This window comes from Bolinopsis microptera, chromosome 6, assembly GCF_026151205.1.
Source record: "Bolinopsis microptera isolate Bmic1 chromosome 6, MBARI_Bmic_1.0, whole genome shotgun sequence".
In the NCBI taxonomy this organism is placed as follows: Eukaryota; Metazoa; Ctenophora; class Tentaculata; order Lobata; family Bolinopsidae; genus Bolinopsis; species Bolinopsis microptera.
This window is the reverse complement of record NC_087077.1, coordinates 607,929-621,246: the sequence shown is the minus strand read 5'-3', so window position 1 is coordinate 621,246 and position 13,318 is coordinate 607,929. Positions and strand designations below refer to the sequence as shown.

Here is a 13,318-nt window from a genome sequence, read left to right as displayed (position 1 = left end):
GGCATTGAGCCCCAATGGACGTATAGTTCTTAGTTTCTGAATATAACGGTGTTCATCCACTTCTAGAGTTCTTGGGCTACTATTACTTACAGTTAATATTAAACTGCATACTAATATTAACTGTAAGTACAGTAAATAGTGGATATTAATTGATTATATTTATATATAATAGTAACAAGTCTCCAACCAAACTATTTCCTAGAACCGTGCAGCTTCGAGTTCGTATAACACATTGTAACATATATATATATATATATATATATATAATATTATTCTAGGTAAGAAAATTGGAGGCTTTATATATATATATATATATTGTATAACATATATTGTATAACATTCAACATGTTGGTATTAGGGGACCTTTCAGTATGACATATTTAAGTTATAAAGAAAGACAAAATAAAATTGTTGCATGTTGGCGACATCGTCGAGCAATTAGGTTATAGATAAACAGTCAAATTTAAAGTGCGAAAAATATCACTGGGAGTGGCTTATCTCATTTGCTGTCATAAGATTTATTTTCAACTCTGACCGTAATGCTGATTGCTGACTGTTGACCTGGTTATGTCACTGCTACTAAACAAGCTACTCGGCCCCCATTTAATAAGCGTATATAATGTAATATTAAGTAACACAGCGTTTACAGTTACACTGATGATTTGAAGGATGACGCAATAAAAGTCTCAAGTTCAACTCTACTCTAGTAGCAGCTCCAACATGAGTACAGATCCGTGTAATTAACCTTTTGTGATCGCGTTTAGACTTTAATAATTCCGTGTCGTTCCTAATAATTTGTGCGCCAGTTTATAAGCACTTGATACTATCAAGTGCTTATAAACTGGTAAGTTTAGAATCTTTAGATGGACTATCAATGATTATAGTCCATCTAAAGATTCTAAACTTATACCAGTACCGCTGATCTTGGGTTGACTGTCGCGATAGTTTCTCCTGGTGGCTGGTTGTAACCCTGCACGTGCGTCGTGCATGTTTTACTTCCTGAATCCTAACAGAGAAATAAAACATACCATCTCAGGTTTCGTTTGGTATTCTGCACGTGCTATCATTGAGCAGGGACCGCAATTGCTTCTGTCACGTGATATCATACCGTTTCTACAATTGGTTTTCAGAATGTACGTGACGATAATTTCAGGCTAATCTTGCCCAATATCTGTGCAAATTTAACATTTAGTAGCTATAGTTTCCCCAAGGTACACAGGAAGTAGTCGTATTTTATGTGGACAACACCCAAAAGGAGCAGTGGTCGTTAAATTAGTAAGCGCGTGTTTGCCAGGATCTGAGTCATTGTATTCTGCACATTATTTAATCCCTACAAATCTGTAGCATTTTGTTTAATTCTGATTTTTTAGTTTCTTAGCTGTTCTTTAGAATTAGAAATACAACTACGGCCATTTGCCTCGCTCATTCATATAATTTCATCAATCTCTCGATATATATTTACAATAACATAAACCCGCCACGCAAAGGGTTTATATAACAGATCATCCCGCGCTAGCGGGATGATCTGATAAACACATACGAGTGCGCGCAGCGCACGAGTTTTGTGTTAATATGTAATCCCGAAGCGCCAGCTGAGGGATTACATTTATTTAGCCCTGAGCGTGAAGTGTTTATGGATTATAATTATCTCCGGCGATTTCGACAAGGGATTTATACTAAGCAGTTCATCAATCTGAATGTCAAACCGATCTGTCATAGTGGAGCAATAGCTTGAACGTTAGTAGGAACAAGATCTGGAAGGAGAGCAAGCAAAACAATACTATTTTTAGGGCACGGACAAGGGTAGCTGGCTAGTCGCCAACTTCTCACGCCACGCGTTGGAGAAATTCCAAGAATTAGCTGCTTTGGCAACGTTCCCAGGAATTTGCGTGTAAAAGAAGTGGACGGTTACGATGTTTCATATCACGTGGTGCGCTTTCGTGTCACGTGGTATAGACTCGGCGTATGCTATTGGTGGCAAGTGGTACGCACGTGACGCGCCCACGTGATCGCGCGTCTAACTGTTCTACTATTATCGAGTTATAATCAGCAGTATCATTGATTATTGTAAGTCGGAGAATTGAATGATAAACATCAGTTACGACTAAAAAGCGGGCCGGGTTTATGCAAATTTCCGGGGCGGGATGATATCACCTTGAGATGTTTATCTAACAGCGGGCCGGGCTGAGTGATAATATGATCCCGCGTCGAAATCCCGGAGATATTTATAAATCTCCATCATCATGATGGAGATTTGTAAATATATATCGAGATCAGAGCTAGAGAGATTGATGAATATATATTATATAATTACAATATATAACCATCCATGTCGGTCGTATTATGTGAACGACCCCTTGCGATCTTTATATTACTATTAGTTGTTGAATTTCGAATCGATAGTTTAATCTCAACTAAGCACAGTACATAATATTTTGTCAGATCTTGGCAGATCAAGAATAGGATTATTTAGGTTTCACATCGTTAGGCACTCAGTTGTATGATTTTAATAAATTGTCAATAAATATGCAACAATTTCAAAATACATGAAATCATATATTTTTCCACATCCTATAAGAATTTTAAAAAGTTAAGCATTTATTGATTTTATCGATTTCATAAATTGCCTCCGAAGAAGAAGAATTGAGATGCAATTAGTTAATATAAGAGCCGGCAATATTAGACATTATAATCAATAATAAGGTATGTTTGACTTTGTGTGGAACGTTTGAACTTTCACTTTTAATGCATTTGTTAACACTTAGGTGTGGCATTGCAAATGCATTAGATATATTTATATCATGGGTGCGTCAAAGATATATTATTATTATTGGATAAGCACTAAACATCGGAACATGCCTCCAGCTCTAAATTGAAATATTTTAACTTGAGCATAATGCATATTACAAGTGTGTATATTTCATTTAACTGTCATGATGCAGAGATGCTTGAGTATAATGGGATACAAGGATTTAAAGGGCATTAAGTTCAACATAGATTTATCATCCAAACTAACGATTGCACAAGCGAATTTCTTTCTCGCCAGTATTCAAACTATTCATATAATTCTCGCCTAGTGTTATGAAGGCAGTTTAAAATTTGATTATTCCCCCTGCTAAGCTGCATAGTGTTGAAGCCCGCCCAGACTAGACGCTCCAGTCTACTATGTTGAAAGGAGTGAACACACAATAATAATAACTAGTATAGCCCGCGGGCTATACGTGGTTTACAGTTGAATTTATTTGTAACCTTAATGTCTTGACTTTTTTCGAGCTCAAATATTAATAAGATTTGAGGTTCTTTACGGTCAGCCGAATCGTAATTCACTAGTCCACTCGTGTTCCACACATTACATACGTCAGACATGTGATATGTTAACACTATGTTATTCTATCTGTAGAATGTTGTAAGGAGTCTACAAAGGAATCTGCAGTACATACTACATACTACATAGTACATATTTTCACTCTCCTTTCCACATTCCTCTCTGTTCATCTGGCTCAATATTCTAATAGTAATCTGCAGCTCCACTGTCAAAAAACTCTCCTCACTTAAAGGGGGGGGGGGGGGGTCACAAACTAGGGCCTGTGACCGAACTTTTGAGGGGGTTCCGGATTCCGGGTGCCCACCGGTGCCCGCGGGACAGCCACGCCCATATTTAGTCCAAATTATGCACAATTTTTCTCAACAAACTCTCCTCACCTTAACACTAACAGCTAACAGGATGAAGGATTCTAATTACGTGGAAATGGAGGAGTTCAAGTTGTGGAAAAGTCATGTCCAGTCACAGGAACTGTATCTGAAACATTACCAGCTAGTGTGCGCTGCTAGTGTCGTGATACTCATGCAGCTGGGCTTTACTTTCTTAGAGGTGAGTGGGGGGGGGGGGGGGGGGGGCTAGTGTCGTGATACTCATGCAGCTGGACTTTACTTTCTTAGAGGTGAGTGGGGGGGGCTAGTGTCGTGATACTCATGCAGCTGGGCTTTACTTTCTTAGAGGTGAGTGGGGGGGGGGGCTAGTGTCGTGATACTCATACAGCTGGGCTTTACTTTCTTAGAGGTGAGTGGGGGGGGGGGGCTAGTGTCGTGACACTCATGCAGCTGGACTTTACTTTCTTAGAGGTGAGTGGGGGTGGGGGGGGGCTTGTGTCGTGATACTCATGCAGCTGGGCTTTACTTTCTTAGAGGTGAGTGGGGGGGGGGGGGGCTAGTGTCGTGATACTCATGCAGCTGGGCTTTACTTTCTTAGAGGTGAGTGGGGGGGGGGCTAGTGTCGTGATACTCATGCAGCTGGACTTTACTTTCTTAGAGGTGAGTGGGGGTGGGGGGGGGGCTTGTGTCGTGATACTCATGCAGCTGGGCTTTACTTTCTTAGAGGTGAGTGGGGGGGGGGGGGCTAGTGTTGTGATACTCATGCAGCTGGGCTTTACTTTCTTAGAGGTGAGTGGGGGGGGGCTAGTGTCGTGATACTCATGCAGCTGGGCTTTACTTTCTTAGAGGTGAGTGGGGGGGGGGGCTAGTGTCGTGATACTCATGCAGCTGGACTTTACTTTCTTAGAGGTGAGTGGGGGTGGGGGGGGGGGGCTTGTGTCGTGATACTCATGCAGCTGGGCTTTACTTTCTTAGAGGTGAGTGGGGGGGGGGGGCTAGTGTTGTGATACTCATGCAGCTGGGCTTTACTTTCTTAGAGGTGAGTACTGACTCAGGGGGTATATATTGGATACTGTCAGTAGTTTATACAATATAAATACTTTATTTTTAAAACAATTTGAACAGTTTGCAGCATCCTCACTCCTCAGCCTAATTACTATTTTGTAGTTTTTAGATACCCTGAGTTAGATCTAGAAACACTCTGAGACGGTGGTCAACGTAACTATTTTGTGATTTTTGAAATCTCATGCTTAACTTTAAGTTAAGGCGTTCAATTATAAAACACACTTTAAAGATGATTGGTCTGTATTTCAGATGGGGTTAAGTTAGGGCGTTCAATCATATAACACACTTTAAAGATGATTGGTCTGTATTTCAGGTGGGGTTAAGTTAGGGCGTTCAATTATATAACACACTTTAAAGATGATTGGTCTGTATTTCAGGTGGGGTTAAGTTAGGGCGTTCAATCATATAACACACTTTAAAGATGATTGGTCTGTATTTCAGGTGGGGTTAAGTTAGGGCGTTCAATCATATAACACACTTTAAAGATGATTGGTCTGTATTTCAGGTGGGGTTAAGTTAGGGCGTTCAATTATAAAACACACTTTAAAGATGATTGGTCTGTATTTCAGGTGGGGTTAAGTTAGGGCGTTCAATCATATAACACACTTTAAAGATGATTGGTCTGTATTTCAGGTGGGGTTAAGTTAGGGCGTTCAATCATATAACACACTTTAAAGATGATTGGTCTGTATTTCAGGTGGGGTTAAGTTAGGGCGTTCAATCATATAACACACTTTAAAGATGATTGGTCTGTATTTCAGGTGGGGTTAAGTTAGGGCGTTCAATCATATAACACACTTTAAAGATGATTGGTCTGTATTTCAGGTGGGGTTAAGTTAGGGCGTTCAATCATATAACACACTTTAAAGATGATTGGTCTGTATTTCAGGTGGGGTTAAGTTAGGGCGTTCAATCATATAACACACTTTAAAGATGATTGGTCTGTATTTCAGGTGGGGTTAAGTTAGGGCGTTCAATCATATAACACACTTTAAAGATGATTGGTCTGTATTTCAGGTGGGGTTAAGTTAGGGCGTTCAATCATATAACACACTTTAAAGATGATTGGTCTGTATTTCAGGTGGGGTTAAGTTAGGGCGTTCAATCATATAACACACTTTAAAGATGATTGGTCTGTATTTCAGGTGGGGTTAAGTTAGGGCGTTCAATCATATAACACACTTTAAAGATGATTGGTCTGTATTTCAGGTGGGGTTAAGTTAGGGCGTTCAATCATATAACACACTTTAAAGATAATTGGTCTGTATTTCAGGTGGGGTTAAGTTAGGGCGTTCAATCATATAACACACTTTAAAGATGATTGGTCTGTATTTCAGGTGTTACTATATATCTACTACTTGTATTTCAGGTGGGTAACCTGGTAACCTGGTAACTCTCCCTATTTCAGGTGGGGTCAGTGAGAGTACAGTTTACTAAAAGTATCCTGATGAAAAACATGGTAGATATGATCATATCAGCTATCATGTACTTTGCAGTTGGTAAGTGCAATGTAGCTGATGTCATCTCACTATATATAAAGCGAGACGATATATATATGTATATATGTACATATATATGGTTCCGTGCCATTTTACTGACACCATGGCATCAACTTTAACACGACTTTCCGCAAAAACCGTAAAAGATATACAACTGAAACTTTTTTGACTGGGTCAAATGCTTTAATGGCCTTCAAATCAGCATGAAAAAATAAAAAATTGGCCAAGAAATAGGAGTTTTAGAGCCCAAAATTTTGACCCCCAAGTGGTGTCAAAAACGCGAATTAAATAGGTAATAATTATTTTAGTCTCTTGAGTCTTGACACCACTTTAGGGTTAGACGGGTTCCTGCTAGTTCAGCTAAAGTGGTCTCATGGCAAAAACTGATTTTGTTTCAATGATATTATGTAATGTAATTGATGTTTTGGGACAAGTGAGAGTTTCCACTCAGTTTTTAAAACTGAGTGGAGAGTCTGGAGACTCTCACTTGTCCCAAAACATCAATTATATGATTGACCCACTCAAAAGAGCGAAATCAGATTGTTAATAATATTAGCTTTTAAATTTTATCACATTCACGTTTTATATGTAGAGTGTATACGAATAAAGCATTCTAAACCCAGGTTTTGGATTTGCATTTGGAGACGGATCATCATCGGGAGGATTGATTGGATCAACAAACTTTTTTCTGAGCTCCAACCAAAACGCTTCTGACATCCACCACTCTTCAGCAGGTACTATAATATACTATAATACAGCAGGTGTTTGGTTATTGCTTTGATCTTCACATTGTGAAGTTATCACTTTCGCTTTTGGCTTCATTATTAAAAAAGTAAATGAGTTCACGTATAATTAATTATAGGTTGGGTGTACCATTGGTCGTATTGTGCAACAGCTGCTACAATAGTAGCTGGTGCGATAGCGGAGAGGACCCAACTTGTGGCGTACGGAGTGTACTCTATCATAGGATCCACTTTACTCTACCCTGTTATCACACACTGGATTTGGAGTCCTACTGGCTGGGCTAGTGCTCTTAATCCCAATAGGTGGGTATTTTCATTAACTTTAAGTTGAACAGTTAACAATATTGAGACTTGAAAACTGCACTATTTTGTAAACATAACTTAATACTTTCGAACTTTTCACTATACTAACTGAAACTCAGTTATAATTTGTAAATTCTGTCCAGCACTAATAAAACGTCCCCCACAGTTTGATAGCCCCAGTTCTTGACGATGCGGGAGGTATTGCAGTTCACACCTGTGCAGGAATGTGTTCTATAGTTGCTTGCTTCTTTGTCGGTCCTCGACAACACCGTCTTGACAGGAAGGGAAACTTTGTGTGAGTAAACTTCATTACAAAGTTCTGTGGATCTTTCTGTGAAATTTTATTAGATCACAGGAGTGGATGTCTTGGTTCATTTGAAAATGTCCATTTTATTTTTGGTAGTTTACCAGTGTTTGATAAGGAAATATCACGCAATTAATTTAATTCTGAGATATTCATATACTGTGGCGTTATCTGAGTTACCAAATATCTTTCAAAGATATTTGGTCTGATCTTCGCTCCCAACATTTCACTACATCACTACATGACTAATGTTTAATGTTGATTCTGAAAGCTGCACTAATCGTGCTACCCGTTCAACAGGTCCTTTCCAGTGAAGTATCATTCTGAAATCTTAAAAACTCCTTCATGGTTAAAAATATTGGCGAAACTTAATAATGTCGTGTATCTTTATTTCACCATGAAACGAATAATTTTAGTTTATAGTATTATGTAAAAACTGTTTCAACTGTTACGAGCCCTATCGTGAGGAAGAAACAGTTCCTGCATTTCTTGAGATCTAACAAAACACAAATTACGAACCTTTTTCAGAACCTTTCAATATTGAGTTGGAGGTTTCATATTTTGATACTTCAACTGAAATAATCCAGAGGTTAATGAAAACCTATTATTTATATCATCATACGTTCGTTATGACAAAAGTAGCTACTCTCCTCACAACGGTTCCGTTCACTCGAATACTGTTCAATTAAAAAATTGCTCATTACTGAGTAGTTCTAAAACGTTTTAAATCCAAAATTAAACCCATTTTGAAGCAAGAATTTTACAACTTAAATTTGAAATTTATAGTCCCACTCACCACGACAATCAGGAGGCGTGTCTATTTGGACGATAACTCCTTCCTGACAAGTTGCTCCGTCTCCTCCATGGTTGGCGTAGTTTAAATCACAAGTGAAGGATATCACTGTACCTTGTTCAACTGGTAGTTGTGGTGACGTCACAACATTCCTCCATGTTGAGTTGAGAATGACACATTTAGGAGAGTGATCAACTGAAATGGGGGGTTTTATAATTCTGTAGTCTGGAGAAAAAAACTGTAGTAAACAGTCATCTCGGTTTAATTTATTGATCTGAACACGACGAACTAGTAGTATTGTTACTAGAAGTAACAATATCTTACCTTTTTTCCCGATAACTGATATCTCAGGCACGCTCAGCTCACGGGTGCCACTAATTTTCACTATCTTCAACCTGTCCCCGTATTTGCAGTTAGATACTGAATGGAGATCATTAGAAGATTCTGTAAACACTGTGAGGTTGTACCTGTTACAGTAGTTGTGACCTGAGCAGATGCATTCTGTTTCAGAGCAGGTCCAGGTCAGGGTATAACCACTTATTTTAAGAGGATACCTAATCACTTGTTCAACGCAGTGCACTTGATCAAAGGTTAACTTAAACCAGGGCCGGCCGTCAACACCTTTTGATACTGCATGAGACGATGTTTCCATGTCCAAGTCTAACGAGAATATAGCGGCATACTCATCTTCATTATTTTCCTTTGTCTTGAACTGTTTAGCACTGACTGGTATTATTTCACCAACTAGTCTCTCCCTTAGTGCTGAAATGTCAAAATAAGGTTTAACCAGCGCAAATCAGAACAGAGGTGGTTCGTCCAGTAATAAGTAATTAAACTTATTAAGTGACTAAACTCGACTATTGAGCTTAAATTTTGCACCTATAAAATGTTCATGCAGCATCCGAGGAATTCCAAGAAACGTTTTAGAGCATGTAGTTATCATAACCCATGTTTATGAACCATGACGTGATTTCGTTTTTTTTTCCGTGAACGTTATCGACAGTAAAAACTAATGAATTGAAAAGATAACGATAAATGTGTACCACTAACCAGTATGTAGTGAGGGGACGAAGCTAAAAGAAACAAAGAGAAACATTAACATTGCTAAATGTTCCTGTGAAAGAGAAAATGTAAAGTTTGTTATCGTAAGAACAATAATTCCTGGTACATGAACATTTATGTATCATATCATGATATTGATGTGCCAACCAATTAAAAAAATAAACGAATTATTATTTGGTTAAATGTTAAGGACCGAGTGAGAGTCCACGAAGGCCGCCTCGTGTATCATGAATGATGGAACGATAGCTCAAGTCCCAGCTCTCTACTGTATTACACACATAAACCGGCAACCTATTGAGATATCCTCTATCTACTGCTTTGAGTTCTCTTGGTTCTCCGTCAACCCACGTGACAACACTATAGTCCAACCAGAATTTGTTCAGCTATAATGTAACCAATAGGGCTGCTCGATCCCCCGAGTAGTGTGGCAACCTCTGGGAAACCATGCCACTGGCAAATAATGTAGGGCTAAAGATCTTGTAGAATATAGTCTGGTTAACAAGATATAGATGAAAGGAAAATGTGCCATTTTATAGAACAAGTGCTCTGTTAGTCTGTTATACTTTATGAATATTCACTTTTTGAAGCTGAGCTCGGCGTCGATCCTTACCTCTCTTCCAAACGATTATCTTTGGTATATCATTAAATCCATAGCTTACCTATTGTCCATTAAGCAGGCAATTCAATGATTGTAACATTTGGAATTTTGGAGAGATGATATATATATATATGGGCCATGGGGTGTATATATATCTTTATAGTACGACTTATGATATATCATAAGTTGTAATATAAAGGGGTTGGGCCGCATTTAAAATCATCATTAAGAATGTCTCAATAGATAAATAATTCAATAAATGAGACAAGGGGATTTAATAGAAACTCAGTTAACTAACAAGAATAGGCGGTTAAATATTTGTTGTAATACAATTTATTTTTATTTTGTAGTCTTCAAGTTTCGTTTTTGTTCTTATATTCGATATTTTTGTGGAATTTTATATCACATTTATTGATCCCCACAACATTCCAGGAAAGATTTGCCGAAACAAAACCAATCGTTCATCGTGTTCGGTATGTTCGTTCTGTGGTTTAGTTGGTACGCCTTCAACGCTGGACCTGCTATCTTAGCCGGTCAGTTTCTTTACTTAGAATGATCGGTTATATTTCTCAATATTAATTGCTTGCTCGATGTATCGTGAGGAAGAGTTATAATTCATACTGGCGCAGTACTTGTGATCACCACTTACTATTACTACGAGGACAGGCATGTTTATAATTTGTGGTTCCCTGATAACTATTTTCTTATAATTACTTCTAATATTATATTCTAAAGCGATCACATTATATTTACAGCGGCAAGTAACGAATCTCTAATGGGAAATATAGCAGCTTACACAACAATCTGCGCAGCTTCTAGTGGGGCTACTTACCTCGCCCTGTCCGTTGGCCTCAGAAAGTTTGTAATCTTCTCATCATGTCACTGAAACTTTATTTTGATTGAGTTTCAAAACTGCTCTGAATAGAAATCTAAAATCAGCTCCACTGTATAAGCTTTATCAACTTTATAAACTAAATTCCAAACCTGCAGGAAGTTGCCGGAGCCGGGCGACCTGTGTAACGGTATCTTAGCCGGACTAGTATGCAGTACTAGCGGCTGCTCTGTCATCAAACCCTACTTTGGTCAGTGCTGTAGCTCTTGTCAATGTTCTATACTGTTTTTTTACTTTTAAACTTTTCTTAGACAGTCAGGATAAAAATTATAAATGTAAAACAAGCTTTTTTACTTTTTGTTGTTGTCAAGAATTGTTAAACATTTGAATAAAACTCATATATGCATATATGCATTATGCAGGCATTGTGATAGGATCGCTGGGAGGTGTGATAGTGATGGTCGTGTCAAAGCTAATGAGGAGGTTCAGGATTGATGATGTAGTGGATGCTGTGGCGGTACACTTAGGATGTGGTGTCTGGAGTGCTCTCAGTGCTCCTTTATTCGCTGAAACAGTCTTAAACACTGACGAGGGGTATGTTACAGCATTCAGAAACTTTTTCAAGTTAAAGTTTTTAAAAGTGGTATTTACTTCTCTCACTAAAAAAGTCTCCCAGATAAATTAATCTGACGAGTTATATCTTCCCTAAGGTTGAAGTATGCGTACAAATCGTGTGGTGTATTCACAGGATGCAGTGAAGGATGGAAGTACCTAGGTAGTAACGTGTTGTTGACACTTCTGACAATAATCTACGTTACTGCTATCGTTACTCCCACTTGCTTCATTCTCAGACAATGCAAGGTATGTAGCACTACCTTTCTGTAACTTTTAAACACTTTAGTCAAATTTAAAGAGAGAGAGTGTTTTAAAATTTAGACTTAAAACTGGACACCTCAAACTTTAAACCTTGAACCAAAATTAAAGTGTTGACCTTGAGTATTATCTCAAAATGTACTGATTAATTTGTTTTCAGTGCTGAGTCACTTTTTAAAGACTTATACTCATAACATTCACATTCACATGAAACTCAATACTCTTTTTTATGACATGAAAATTTCAGATACTCAGAATAAAGGTTGAGAGTGAAAGACACGGAGTAGATATTGTTGAATTTGAGGGACCGGCCTACAATAATGACATGAAGAGTCGTAGATCAAAACTGTTCAATGACGTCAAACATGCCAGTCCTAGAATTGGGATGCCTCATGGGGATGGGACCTGCTGAATTACCATTTTACTATTCAGGATTTTCTCTTTGAGTAATAATTTTATAATATCGTTGTTGTGTTAATTTATTTGTAAAAAGCGCACAGCTGTTGGAACCCATTTCAGATAAATACGTTTTTTCGTAACTTCAGGAACTTTTTTTATACTTGATCGAATATTTATGAAATTGTTGAAATTCTAATTTGATTTTTAGTCTCTTTTAGCATAAATAAAGTATTAACGTTATCAGCTTTTGGATTATTGAATTGATCTTTTTCTTCAAATTTTATCGATCGTTTTCAATATGTACTCAAAGGATAGTTATTGTTCTCTGCCTACGCAGTTAAATACCTCCTTGCTATAATAGTGTATAGTAATTTGTATCACTGTAATTAATTTGATTTATAATTTTGAATCAGCAATGGAGTATTTCATTAATGTGTTATGATATCATTAGGGGTCGTTCACATATGAACTGTATCAAGGTTCAGCGCAATCAAAATATCAGAGGGTCTTCCGTCTCTATTCAACAAAAACCTAAGAGATTGCTATATTATGGCTTCCGGGTCTAACTCTTAATTTCATTTCGATGTGCCGTCCAAATGCCGACCACATGTTTTATGCCTATTTTCATGTGGTTTAGCCAAAACGGCGCGCGAAATTTAACGTAACGCGCGTATATGTTGCGCCGATACTATCGCAAAAACTTATTCGCGTGTTACGTTTTTAGTGCCAAGTAGACCTTTTGCGAGGCATCTGTGACTTCATGATTGGCACAAATTAAAACTCTTTTGAATAGTGATTGATCATTGACACAAAATGGTAAACATTGATTGATATTGACATATTGCCAATTAAATGTCAAATCTTATAAATGATACAGGGCTAGTATATAATGATAAATCTAATCTGGGTGTACAATGTACAATAAAGTTAATATAAACTCTTTTAAAGGATTTAATAAATCTGTAAATAAAACATGTCAACAAATAAATAGAAATTCCTAGTTCTTCAATATTTTATGTTCTAGTAATAGTTGCTATAAACTGTCATAAACTAATTGTAAACAGTGTTCAATATGATAACGATAAAAACTGGGAATCTCAATTCTCAGATTATTCAGTTTGAATAAAATAAAAAGTAAATGAGAGAAAGAATAAAGATGGAGATGAATCATTGTAAAACTTTATTAAACATTGTTC

General features: G+C 37.5%; 1 protein-coding gene across 3 annotated transcripts; it reads left to right on the top strand.

Annotated features, from left to right (window-relative positions):
- The first annotated feature begins 3,720 nt into the window (after nt 1–3,720).
- Nucleotides 3,721–12,530, top strand: LOC134817067 (ammonium transporter 2-like). 3 transcript variants are annotated; one of them, XM_063826158.1, is made up of 11 exons: nt 3,721–3,871; nt 6,125–6,215; nt 6,839–6,949; nt 7,078–7,261; nt 7,428–7,556; nt 10,451–10,551; nt 10,774–10,876; nt 11,009–11,100; nt 11,273–11,444; nt 11,561–11,711; nt 11,971–12,530. In XM_063826158.1, the coding sequence occupies exons 1-11, from the start codon at nt 3,725–3,727 to the stop codon at nt 12,133–12,135; spliced, it is 1,446 nt and encodes a 481-aa protein (XP_063682228.1). In that variant the 5' UTR covers nt 3,721–3,724; the 3' UTR covers nt 12,136–12,530. The 3 variants fall into 3 exon arrangements, with proteins under 3 accessions (XP_063682228.1, XP_063682230.1, XP_063682229.1); XM_063826160.1 differs by lacking the exon at nt 3,721–3,871 and adding an exon at nt 4,594–4,628 and having other exon boundaries at nt 11,971–12,223; XM_063826159.1 differs by lacking the exon at nt 3,721–3,871 and adding an exon at nt 4,652–4,690 and having other exon boundaries at nt 11,971–12,223.
- Nucleotides 12,531–13,318: the final 788 nt, after the last annotated feature.